Source organism: Macrosteles quadrilineatus, unplaced genomic scaffold (genome assembly GCF_028750875.1).
Source record: "Macrosteles quadrilineatus isolate MER2022 unplaced genomic scaffold, UCM_ALF_1.0 Scaffold_4__1_contigs__length_99947679, whole genome shotgun sequence".
In the NCBI taxonomy this organism is placed as follows: Eukaryota; Metazoa; Arthropoda; class Insecta; order Hemiptera; family Cicadellidae; genus Macrosteles; species Macrosteles quadrilineatus.
The window spans coordinates 43,137,487-43,150,110 of NW_026542597.1; the positions used below are offsets into that span (position 1 = coordinate 43,137,487).

The 12,624-nt window shown below is 33.7% G+C and overlaps 1 protein-coding gene across 1 annotated transcript in view; it reads left to right on the top strand.

Moving 5' to 3' along the window:
* Positions 1–8,344, top strand: part of LOC128991896 (O-acyltransferase like protein-like) — a 67,505-nt gene extending 59,161 nt beyond the window's left edge. Inside the window, exons 11-15 of the mRNA XM_054415167.1 lie at positions 890–985; positions 1,910–2,039; positions 2,765–2,939; positions 7,109–7,251; positions 8,046–8,344. Of these exons, the coding sequence (XP_054271142.1) occupies positions 890–985; positions 1,910–2,039; positions 2,765–2,939; positions 7,109–7,251; positions 8,046–8,168 (667 nt within the window). The 3' untranslated portion in view covers positions 8,169–8,344. The remainder of the gene's footprint in view (positions 1–889; positions 986–1,909; positions 2,040–2,764; positions 2,940–7,108; positions 7,252–8,045) is intronic.
* The last annotated feature ends 4,280 nt before the right edge of the window (positions 8,345–12,624 follow it).

Below are 12,624 nucleotides of genomic sequence, written 5' to 3' on the forward strand. Positions count from 1 at the left end.
GAAGGAAGGCATTTGATGGATGTAATTTAAAAAAAACTAACTTAACTATTTTTGTCAATAAACTTCCATTGTAACTACACGTTTTGCACTTTATTTCAATCCAATACCTTTAAAATTGACAGTTTGGCAAGTATTTTAAAACCACCCGATCCATCTGCGCCACCCTGTATAAGGCCATAGACAAAAAGAATTAAATATAGACTGTCAGTCGTGCTGCAGTTACAATTAATGGTTACCATAGGTTCTGGCGCACACCGCTGGAAGCGCCGTGTAGTTACGTAGCGCGTACGCTGTAACTACATGGCGCTCCTATTGTTGTGTGCGAGAACCTTAGGTAACTGCAGCACAGCTGATGGTCTATATTTAATTCTATTTGTCTATGGTAAGGCTTACATATTATATGTTACATATTACATATAATAAACATTAACATAATTACATACAATATACATATGTAATTTACTTAGATATCTATTAGATTTGAATGCAGACAACATTAATTACAATTACGTGAGTAACTTTATCTTTTATGACTAGATGTGATGAATGAGAATATCTGTACCAATGAGAATATCTGTACCATCTATTGGACAATCATTGTAATTCGATCCTCCCGTTTATCTTGAATAGTTCTAAATCCAACATGTATGTATATATATAGCTACTTGTTTTTTTACCTATCTGCCTGTCACTACAGACTTACTAGTCTCTGATCAAATGTTAGTTAAGTCTTCTTGACAAGCTAGTGGTGTGGTGACTACTTTAATGCAGCCTTAAAACCAGCAAAGACCACTGAGCACTGAGCTACAGTGTTCGGTGTTTATAAGTATCGGAAGAAATAGAATGAATGAAAGTGTCGATGTAGTCAGTTAACTGAGATGATTTTCAGAAACTTTCGTGCAGCTGCTTCCCTTTTGGTCATTTTTATGGTGAGTTCTTGGATGACGACGATGTACATCGCTTACACCAACCAACACATGCCTAAGTAAGTTCACCTTTCATATTCTGATATTTTATAATCTTGACTGTATGTTACATATCAACAGAATGAGAGGAACTTGATTTGACTTGTGTCTGTTTAAATTATGGTGCAACATGAGAAAATTGTTTGGAACCATGTACTGATTAATTCTTATTTATTTCATTTTATTTTGTTTCTTTTTTCTTTTTTATAAAAAACTAAAATAAAAACATAATCTTATATATTAAAACAAATTGGTTTTTCTTTTCCGAGTTCGTTTGGCTCTTCTACCCGACCGATTTTCATGATTGGGGTCTCAAATTGAAGGTATGCACGCATAGATTTGCTATCAAGCATCGGCATATATTTATCTATAATCCCATTCGGTGTATACGCAAATTAAATTTGCACCCCATGTACTTCTTATAGAAGTTAAATTTGGTTTTTCCTCGCCGAGTTTGTTTGCCTCTTCTGCCCGACCGATTTTGATGATTGAGGTCTTGAATTGAAGGTATGCACGCACAGATTTGCCATCAATCATCTACAAATATTTACCTACAGTATTACACGACCAGAACACATAATTTGATTTATTTTATAATTCTTACTTCAATTTAAGATGTACCTTCAATATGTAGCTCCAGTATTGTTAATGTTTTTCAATATGTTTTAGACACAAAATAATCAATAAATTATAGGATTTAATTTGAGATATTGATCGTTTGAATCAGTTAAGCTCAAGATACTGTATTACTCAATCAAAAACTATAAATTTGATTATTTCTAGGATATAATAATTATTTTAACGCTGCGGAGCAGCATGGGTCCTCTAGTTTATATTTGATTTTATATCAACTACATTTTCTTCTACAGCTTTTATTATCCATAAAAAACAAGTTAATGTTTACAGTCACGCAACTTTTAAGTCCTATAATCTTCATTTGACAGTGTGGATGACCCACTAGCTCTGTTTGACAAGATATATGACAAGCCTTGGACCAGACTAGGACCCTACCTCGTTGGCATGTCTGTTGGCTGGATCCTCTTCAAAACTGACTGCAAAATGAAGATTCACAAGGTAATGGGGTCAAAGAATATCCTCCATGAGTTTAAATAAGAAGTATATTCAGTAAGATATATTCAGTTATTTTGAAAAAAATGGCAAAATAAAATAATGTGCAATCTTTTAATTAGTTAGATTAGATTAAAATGTTGTACACATTTGAAATGGTTTCCTAAAAAGTATATTAGTTGTACAATTATCATAGGGATGCAACTGGCATTTAATTTAACCCATATAAGTGAAGAATGAGTCGGCTACAGAAAGGAATGAGATTCCTTCTGCAGCTTTGTTACCAGAGTCAGCCTTAGGTGGGGCCAGTAGAAATATTCAGAGCGCCCCCATTTACTCCTAAAACTTTATCCCCCCCAATCACCATTTTGTCGTTCATGCACATAGGATGATAAATTGATTGCAATCGCAGCAACATCCGCCATATGTTAGATCGTGATGATTTTGAGCAAATACTTGTGCATATTTGTTGTGTTTTGGCCAAAGTTCAGGCCATACTTTTCGCAAACTGCTCTGTTACTGGTTAGGACTACTTGTTAGCCAGGACCATGTTGTTCCTGTAATGCTCACAATGACTTGAAATGGTAAATATGAATAACCTGCAGTTGTGCACAGAATTAACATTTAAACCACATTGCTACTTGGTCCCTAATTGACGCAACTTTTGAGCGATGGTTTCTACTGTCCAGAATCAAATTATGTAATTTTCTGAGTTTTAATCTTTGCTTCAGGCTGTAGTAGCTGTGTGCTGGACCCTATCAGTGTCTCTGCTTCTCTTCCTCATCTACGGCCTGTACGAGCAAGAGTTACACCCCATCACAGCAGCAGCCTACTCCTCCCTCAGTCACACACTGTGGGCCCTCGGCCTAGCGTGGGTCGTCATCGCCTGCTCCACTGGCTACGGAGGTCAGTACAATCTAATAAAAACACTGTTTGATAAAGGTTCTTCATTTGTTGAAAATTTAGACAGCAAACTTTATAAAAGTTAAAAAGTTGTTCAATTTTTGCTAAGCATGCTATAGGAAGCAGAAACAGTTTGAAATGCATTTTGGTCTAGATTAAATTTCAATTCACAATTTCATCAACACGATTTTTAGTCCTAAAATATTACGTGTGGCTTTTAATATACGGAAAATGGTGCGGTGGATATCACTTGGGTTAGTTTTAAAATGGAAACATTTGGATTTTTTTATAGTTTTTCCAACAGATGGATAATTGAGTCTTTTAGAAATAAAAAAGTTAATTTTGGGCAAGACAGTTTTTTATTACATTGAAAATGTTAATTTTGCCAGCAGCAATTTTTTAAGATGAGTTTCTCTGGGTCAGGATGTGAATTTTCATTCAAAATCTTACCAAAATGATTTAAGTACTCTCAAGAGTTCTTGCATGTATGATGGCACTTGATGCTGAATAAGACGTGTTGAAACAGATAAAAAGTCTGTTGAACTCAAACAACTCAAATAAATGAAATAACACAAAAAATTGAATCTCAGATATATATAGTTATCCAAAACAAAAAGAAAACCTTAAAGAAAAAACTTGACAACCTATTAAATACTAAACACAGCTTCGACATTAATAAAATCTCCCACAAGTTCTACCCCCGAACCATCAATCTAACAAACATAGTTTTCGATTCAGATGAAATGGATCTCTTAAACAAAGGACTTAAATACAACCTACCCCAACATGGCAGCAAGAGTCTTTTCTCAGAAATTATCAACTCAGATGCAACCATACAAACCTTGAGTGATACAAATGAACAAAACACAGTAAGAGTCATGGTAAATAACAAACTCAAGAAATTAATAAAACATCCAACCCATCCCAAAATCAATAGTCTCCACATTAAAGAGGCTAAAATATTGAAAACTATTCGTCAGAAACTTAACACGAACAATCTAGTCATCACTAAGGCAGATAAAGGCAACACACTCGTCATAATGAACCATGATGAATATAATAAAAAAGTACATGAGTTTATTAGTAATAACCAAATAGAAAAACTTCCACAGGATCCCACAGTCAAGTATGTTAAAGAAATAAATAAAGTATTGTCAAGCAGCAAATATATATTGAACGAAAGAGAAATCAGAGAATTTAAACCCATAAATCCTCATGCCCCACCTCTGAAAGGTTTGCCCAAATTACATAAAAACGGACAGCCTATGAGACCATTAGTAAACTACATGCCGGCCCCCGCTTACAAACTAGCTAAAAGATTAGAGAAAATTGTAAAAATTAATGTCACATTTGATAATAGCCACAGCCTAAAAAATAGTATGGATCTAGTAAATAAAATCAAAGACATAAAACCTAATGACAGACACACTCTTGCCTCTTTAGATATTTCCAACCTATATACTAATGTACCCGTCCTAGAAACTTTAAAAATACTACAGAAAAATCTGACCGAAAATTCTAATTTGAACCAAGTTGAAATAAATGAATTGATGCTTTTACTGAGAACAGTACTCCAACAAAATTATTTCAGTTTCAATAATGAATATTTTACACAGAAAGAAGGGCTCGCCATGGGGTCACCTTTATCAGGAATATTAGCAGAAATATTCCTCAATGAAATGGAGAATCAGCATTTATGGACAGACAATACCAACAAATACAAAGACCGTATCATTTTCTACCATAGATATGTTGACGATATCATCATCATGTATAATGGCAACAATAGACAAATCCAGCTTTTTAACAATTATTTAAACAACATTCATCCACAGCTAAAATTTACAATAGAATTTGAAGAAAACGAAAAACTCAACTTCTTAGACCTAACACTAACAAAAACAAAAGATAAGATTGTATTCAGCATCTACAGGAAACCTACAGCCACTGATACCACCATTCATGAAACTTCCCATCACCCCTTCCAACACAAGATAGCAGCATACAATAGTTTCATTCATAGAATGCTCACCGTCCCCCTAAACCCCGATGATTATGAAAAAGAGATAAACATAATTAAATACATCGCCGTCTCAAATGGATACAGCCCTAAATTGATCGATAGTTTAACCAATAAACAAATAATCAAGAAAAAAGCCATTACTAGCACTGATAACAATAAAGAGCGAATGGAGTATGTATCAGTTGAATTTGGAACCAACCTCTCCCATACACTGAAAAACCAGATGAAAAAGCATGGTAAAATTGTAGCCTTCAAAACATCGAACAAACTCCAAAATCTCCTTTCCGTAAAAAATACACCACAGGATTTTTGTCAAAAAACAGGAGTTTATAAAATAACCTGTAATGACTGTGATAAGTTTTACATTGGCCAAACTGGAAGGCCCTTTGTAAAGAGGTTTAAAGAACATCTTCCTAAGAAAACCATCGTTCAAAAATCAAATTTCGCCGACCATTTGGTAGCCAGTAACCATAGTTATACTGATATAACAACAAATTTGCAGCCTTTACATATTTGCCAAAAAGGCCGAACAATGACGGCATTGGAACAATTCGAAATTTACAGAGCCTCTAAAATTGAAACAAACAACCTGTTAAACGACAAAAACACCCTGCAATCCAACATTCTCTTTGAAACCTTAATACAAATGAATAATAGCCGAAACAATGCTGCACTAGCTACGTCACCAGGACAAAGGTCAGATCACGACCAACTACCGTCTTCAGTCGAGTCTCGACACACGTCTGGCGCGCCTCCATATCCTGCCCGTGCACGCGTAGCAAGAGTTAAAAAATGTTAATTAACGGTCGACCGGTTTTTATATGTGTTTTGTGTTGTGATCATCTAACGCACCTCTTCAGGGAAGTTTAGTGTAAACAGTTCTTATATGGATCCGACGATGGCGCTCGCGCCGAAATGTACATAATCCACTAGGACAACACTTGGACCACAAGGCGACAAGCAGGTATTTTAACCTTTTATTTATTTGTCAATCAATTGGTCCGGAAACACCACAACAAAATATGAAAAAAAAAAAAAAAAAAAAAAAAAAAAATATGAAGATAAAAAGTGTTAAACAATAAATAAAAAGGTCGTTGGCTTTAGGATTTTGCTGTAGTGTATTTCAAAGAGAATTTAACACGTTCGCTACCGAGCGACGCACATTTGCGTCGGTCCGGTCACTCCTACAGACCAAAAGGAATGATCATGACGTTGCTTACAGACCAAGTGATATAGGAATAACATTTCCGACAGACCAAAAGAGAAATATCAATTAAATGGACTAATTGACTTCATATTAACCTTAAGTGAATTAGTAAGCAATAAATATTGTTTTTATTTATCGTTTTTGAGCAAATTTTAAAATGCCGCATATATGTGTCGGCCAGTCTATTTAATGAAATCCAGTTAAAAAGATTACATTTTCGTTTCAATAGTCCAGGCGACGCACGTAAGCGTCGTTGTAAATTTGGTTGTTTCAGCTTTTACACAAACAAATAAAGAAACTCCACTAAACACTAGCCAAAACTGCAAAGGTTATAACGTTTACATCTGTTCTGTGATGTCGCGGAATACACAATGTAAACAACAATGTTGCCAACTGTTGTGTGACGTAACCAATCGTCATATCCACAGACCAAGCGACGCACATTTGCGGCAGATATCCCTCTAGACCGATAAGATAAAATCAGGGCTTTAAAATAGACCGTTGCTAAGAAATACGCTGATTAATAACATTGAACACCGACGCAACTGTGCGTCGTAAGTCTATTTCAATGTTACCAGCTGACGCAAATATGCGTCGGTGGTCTATTGTGAGAAACGAGTCGACGCACAATTGCGTCGCTGGTCTATGCGAATGTAAATTCCATATAATTGTGGTAGCGAACGTGTTTTAAACTGTACATTTTTCCTGCTTCAGTATATACAAAACACCTGAAAATAAAAGTTTATTTTTACAAGTTTTTTTCCATCAAGCATGTAACTCTTGAAACCAAATATCTTTATGACGATTTCAGAATTTTCTTTCAAAATTGTACGAAAATGAGTTCTTGCATGTGTAGTTTTGCTGCCTTGCAACACGCTCTACAGTTTAAATAAACTGCATTAGGTGATGCTTGATGTAATGTCTTATTATTATTCTTTCCAGGTTTTGTGAACAAGATCCTGTCAGCGACGATTCTTTATCCCTTCAGCAGAGTCACTTATTGCGCTTATCTTGTTCATCCAATACTGATTAGGATATTTGCAATGAAGATGGACAGTCCAATTCACTTGGGCAAGGATCTGGTGGTAAGTTGATGTAAAAACTGCAAAAAAATATTTAATTTTGGAAAAGTCGTTATAGACAAACATTTTTACTTTCAATTTGAAATTTACGTAATCATGTTTATCAATTCCATTCTGAGAGAAAAACTCAATATTAATAATTTTAACACGTTGAATGTAGCCATTCCCAATCGGGTACAGTGCTCAGCGCCCGTCGGGTGCGTCCGTACCCGATCGGGAACGCTCGGCAATGCCTTTCGTATATCTTCGTTTCTTTGTCAGCTTTCCTTAAAGTACACTTTAGTCTCAAATTGTGTGTGACTTTCTTTTTGTCGTGGTGTGTGTTTGTAGTAAATTTCCCCATAAAATCCCTGTCTGGCAAGCTTAGAAATCAACTAGTTGTCCCACATTTCTCCCTCCAATTGGCAATACAATGGGACCGGCTATGTTCCAAGCATTGCTGCCATCTGTGGGTATTATAGCGAACTATGTCGACTCTCGACGTAACGCAGTAAATCTTTACATGTTACTTGCTATTTGTCAGACCGAAATTTGAAACCCAATCTCCAGCAATCTGGTTCGTTCGACGCAGCGCCGCACTGGGGCTACGCCTTCCATTGATGGGCTGCAGCGAACAAGTTAAGAGCACTATCGAATCTGAAAAGTTTAAGTAGCTTCAAAATGGTGATTTTCACCCGTTTCATAATTTTGTATATAAAGCTTGCACTTGCAAGCCAATACAGGTAATATTTAGGATTAATATTCTCCTGTAAAGTGGTAATTAATTCTCTTGGTATATTATTCTGGTTTTGTTTCAGTTGATAATGTTCCTGGGAGTTCTGGTAGTATCGTACTTTCTGTCACTTGTGATTTCACTCGCATTCGAAGCCCCAGCTGTCACGCTACTCAAGATCTTTTCGTTTAAACACAAGACTAAATAGTTATTTCCACAATTTTATGTGATTTTTGTTAATATTTTAGTGATATTGTACATAAGCTACGATTGATGAGTTGTTTCCCATTGGAATTTAAAAACTTTGCAGTTTATTTTTAAAGCTATTATTAAGATATGTTGATTTAAATAAAGAAAAAATAAGTATCTTTTACTATAAGGCAGTATTACGTTTAAAACACTCATTTTTACCTTTTTAGTTAAAAACATGAAAAAAACATTTTTTCTCTAAAACTCATTGTAGTTTACTGTATACTGTATCATATTATCGTATTAAAAAACTTGTACAAAGCTGTTAAAACTATTTTGTAAATATTGTTTAGTTGTTTATATACATTTGTAGTCTTAAAAAAAATATAGAAAAAATGTGTTGCGCTTCTACTTTTAACCCCCCCCCCCTCCCCCACATATAACTTAACTTCAAATCAATATAATTTGTAGGATGAAATGCATATTTCTTATAATTCTCATCAGTTCTAAAGTTTTCATAACATTTCTTTATAAGATACATTTTAGTAAAAATGAAATTAGTTAACTTTGAACTGGAGTAGAAGTGTAACCGTAGCACATTAACACCTTGCATGTCTTTAAAGAATTTTAAGATAAAGAGATTCAGATTCTCGAGTTTGACATATGACTGAAATTTGATAGATAGGCAGCCATTGGGGTGAGTTCCAAGATCCTTATTTCGTTCCATGTCTTCTTTTGTTATACACCAAATTGTAATCCAAGATTGTCCAAGTCCACAGCAGTTGGCACACGTTTGTTTCAAACCTTTCTTTTATTTAGTTGCTCATTCCCAGGTTATTGGTCTTATTAAAAGATTCTTCTTTCTCTCCAAAACCAGATTGGAATCAAAAGTCTATTATCTAATTAACAATGCTTATGCCTCTTCTTTGGCTTCTGAACTAAATGTATAACGTATAGTGAAGATAAAAAAATTTGTTAAATTTGTCCAAAAGCTTAAACATTTCCACAAATAAAGGGTATTTCTTGATAAAAATTTCTAATGAAAATTATGAATAACATATTCTTGGTTGATTTATTAGTTTAAGGTACATATTCATAATATTTTTTGTGTTTAAAAGATATAATATTTCACAACAATTTCATACTTTAAAAATCTTGTTCCTCTTTTCGTGTCATTATTTCAGAAAATCTTCATGTTGGTGGGAATGAGTTCCATGGCCCTATTTTGTTTCTTGATATTCAGTTTGTGCTCATTTATAAAAAAAATTCAAGTTCAGCAGAAAACAAGAAGCAACCAACAGAAAACCATCTTGCAAATGGGGTTTTCAATAAAAAATTATTAAAATATTTGTAAAATTTACTACACTTTGAAAGCCTTGTGGTGCTCACTCCGATAAACCATAAAGAATCAAATTTCAAAATGGATGTGGGAGTTTTTTCAATCTGAATAGTCACAGAGTATGGAGAAAACGTTTTTTGATATAAAAAGGTAAGAGAATAAACCCAGGAATGCATCTTGTTGCCACCTTTAAATTTTTACACATTTGCCATATGCATTAATTGATCCAAAAAAATAAGTAATGTTTTTAATAAAACAGTTTAAGTTTGTTTTTCTCATTTAGTTTAATGTTGGTACAGTGTCTTCAGTGCTTTGAAGAGTCTTCATGTAGTATTTGAAGGTATTCATGACTGTTGCATGGTAAAAATTCACATCATGCCTCAGAAGTAGTATGATTATATAGATTTGCTCTTCAAAAAAGGAAAAAAAACTGTTGAAACAGATGTTTTGCACTTTTTGAGTATATTAAAAGGGCTTTGCTGACAACTTGGCGAGGCTCAGCTTCTGTAATATGATGATTAGATATATTTTAATTTGAATTAATTGTTAAGATGAAAATAATAATATGGAATTTTCTCAGCAAAACAAACTATAAGTTATCAGATGTAATTGGTAACATAGAAAAAAAATTAATAACAATTTAAAATTTGATGAGTTTGACCTAATTTGTCTTTGTATGTTTTCACTTCCAAATTATTCTTGAATCCTTGTGCGCCTCCTTCTTCTTCTTGGGTTTTTGACAGTAAAACAGTTAAAATAATTAATCAAACTCAAAATATATAAAAATTTATTTGAAAACTTAACCTCTAGGTAACAACAATATCATTTTAACAATAATCTTACAAAAAGATAAATACATACAATTAGAAATAATTATACTTACAGGTTTGTTTAACAAGTAAAAAAAAATGGATTTTGAGAAGCTGTTTATAACACGAGTATTTAGTTTTGATTGATTAATTGTTTTGAAAAAAACCCAAGAGATTGTTTTAAATTTTAATAACAATAACTAAGGGCCATGAAAAAATGCAAACAGAGAAATAATAATATTGAGATAATGGCTTATTCATACTATAGTTCATTTTATTCTGAGTAACTTGGAGCCTAGACATTCTAGCTCATAAAAAAAATTAACTGTCTAATCCCACAGTGCACTAGGTATTTAAATTACAATCACTTTGGTATTTGGAAAATATTTTGGGATGATAAATAGCCCTTCAGCAGAGCTGTTTGAAATCTATCCAAAACGGCCGCTAGCCTCCAAGGACTCTTAATGATAATGTTGCTTTCATTACTAATGAAAGAAGCCAAAAAATATATTACAGTATTACACTTGTATTCTTGTAATATAACAGACTACAAACTACAGGACAAAACATCACAGTCAAAAACAAATAGCCATTATTATAAAATATATTCTATGTTAAATTACCTATGTGCTCATATCACATGTATAACACTAGCAAAATGTAATTTAAGAGGAATAAAGGTTTATACAATTTTTTTTATACAATTAGGTGTATAAATATTTGTTATATTTAAAATTGCATCGCTAAATCAGTGGTGGATCCAAAGCAAAGGGGGCGACCGCAACTATTGGGCTAAATATTTTTTTACTGCATGTAATGTAAAAATTTTGCCGCGATCAGCGAAGATAATATTCATGTTTCTGTTAACACAGGGGATATTCAGTTTTGCCGCCATCGTGGAAGATGATGATAATGTTTCCATGACCGTGGGAAACGAGGATGCGGGATATAATCAGAATTTAGCAGCGAACATGGAAGACAACGATGGTGTTAGTTACCGCGGGGGTTATTCAGGGTTTTGCCGTGACCGCGGGAGACAATGACAATGTGGGGGGGGGGGGCTTCACCTCTAACCTTGCCCCCTGTCAATCTAAAGCTGGATCCACCACTGCACTAAATAATACTGAGGTATCAGTATTAACATCTCTACTTATTGATGACTGAACAAAACATAAGTTTTTGTTATGGAGCACTTCTTGAATTTCCCATAAATTTTCATGATGGTCTTATGATTATAGTTAATTATTAAGTTGTTCCTACCAGATTTTCAAGAAAATCAGGCCCAAGGGAAAAGGCAACTCTGAAATTTTTTTAATGTTCAACCTTTTCTTTAAAACCTATAAAAAAATAAGTTTAATCATAATGACGAGGAATAATATAGGCTACTGACTTAAGATACAACACTTTTTTTTGCTAAATTTATGGCAACATTAATCAACAATAAAAAGCTGTGTCTACATCTAAAATGCCTGAACTCAAATCCTATAATTTTTTATGTAAGAGTACAGAATATTAGCATAGACTAACCAACACCACAAGTAGACTTCTCATCCCATTGTAAATTTTGAAGCACGTTTTTCGTGTCTAGTTAATGTACGGTGACACTGGGCGCTAGTGTCGACGAAATTTTGTTTCTATTATTTTAGGGTTTATTCATTTTTTTATTTGTGCTTTACCGTTTGGTTATATAACTAGGGGACAAGTTATTGTTAATGATTAGATTGTATTATTCGGTTAAACGAGGTTTTAAATGACTGTAATAACGGGAAACAAATTGTAAACAAAACACGGCCTCTACATAAACCGTACAGGACTTACAATAAAATTGTCTTCAGCTGTTCCATAAAGATGAGAAATCTACTAAGGGAGTATGATTTATCTATGATATTGGTTTCTGAAGAATCATTGCCAACCTATAGCTGCCATTTTGCTCATACAAAAAATCTCATCCTCTAACAGAGGTTAGATGAAATTTTTTTACAAAAATGGTTGTAACAATCCTTGAAAATGATTTACAGTATGACTAGATCTGCAAAAACTGTGTTGTTGTTCTAATAATAAAACTCACCGATCTTCTCCAAAGTGAGCAGCAAATTTTAGAAAGCAATGTGTTTGACAATTAAACTGAGTTCTGCAACTTATGGAACTAAATTTACAGCTTCAATAAATTTTGGATTGATTGATAAAGCCTGCACATGCTTAACATTTATTATTTTGTGATTTGTTTTTCAAAAAAGTATATCTATTCTATAGCTAAATTTGAATTTAAACCCAACCACAAGTACAAAACTGTCTACATTTGGTATAATTTTGGCATCGTTTAACTA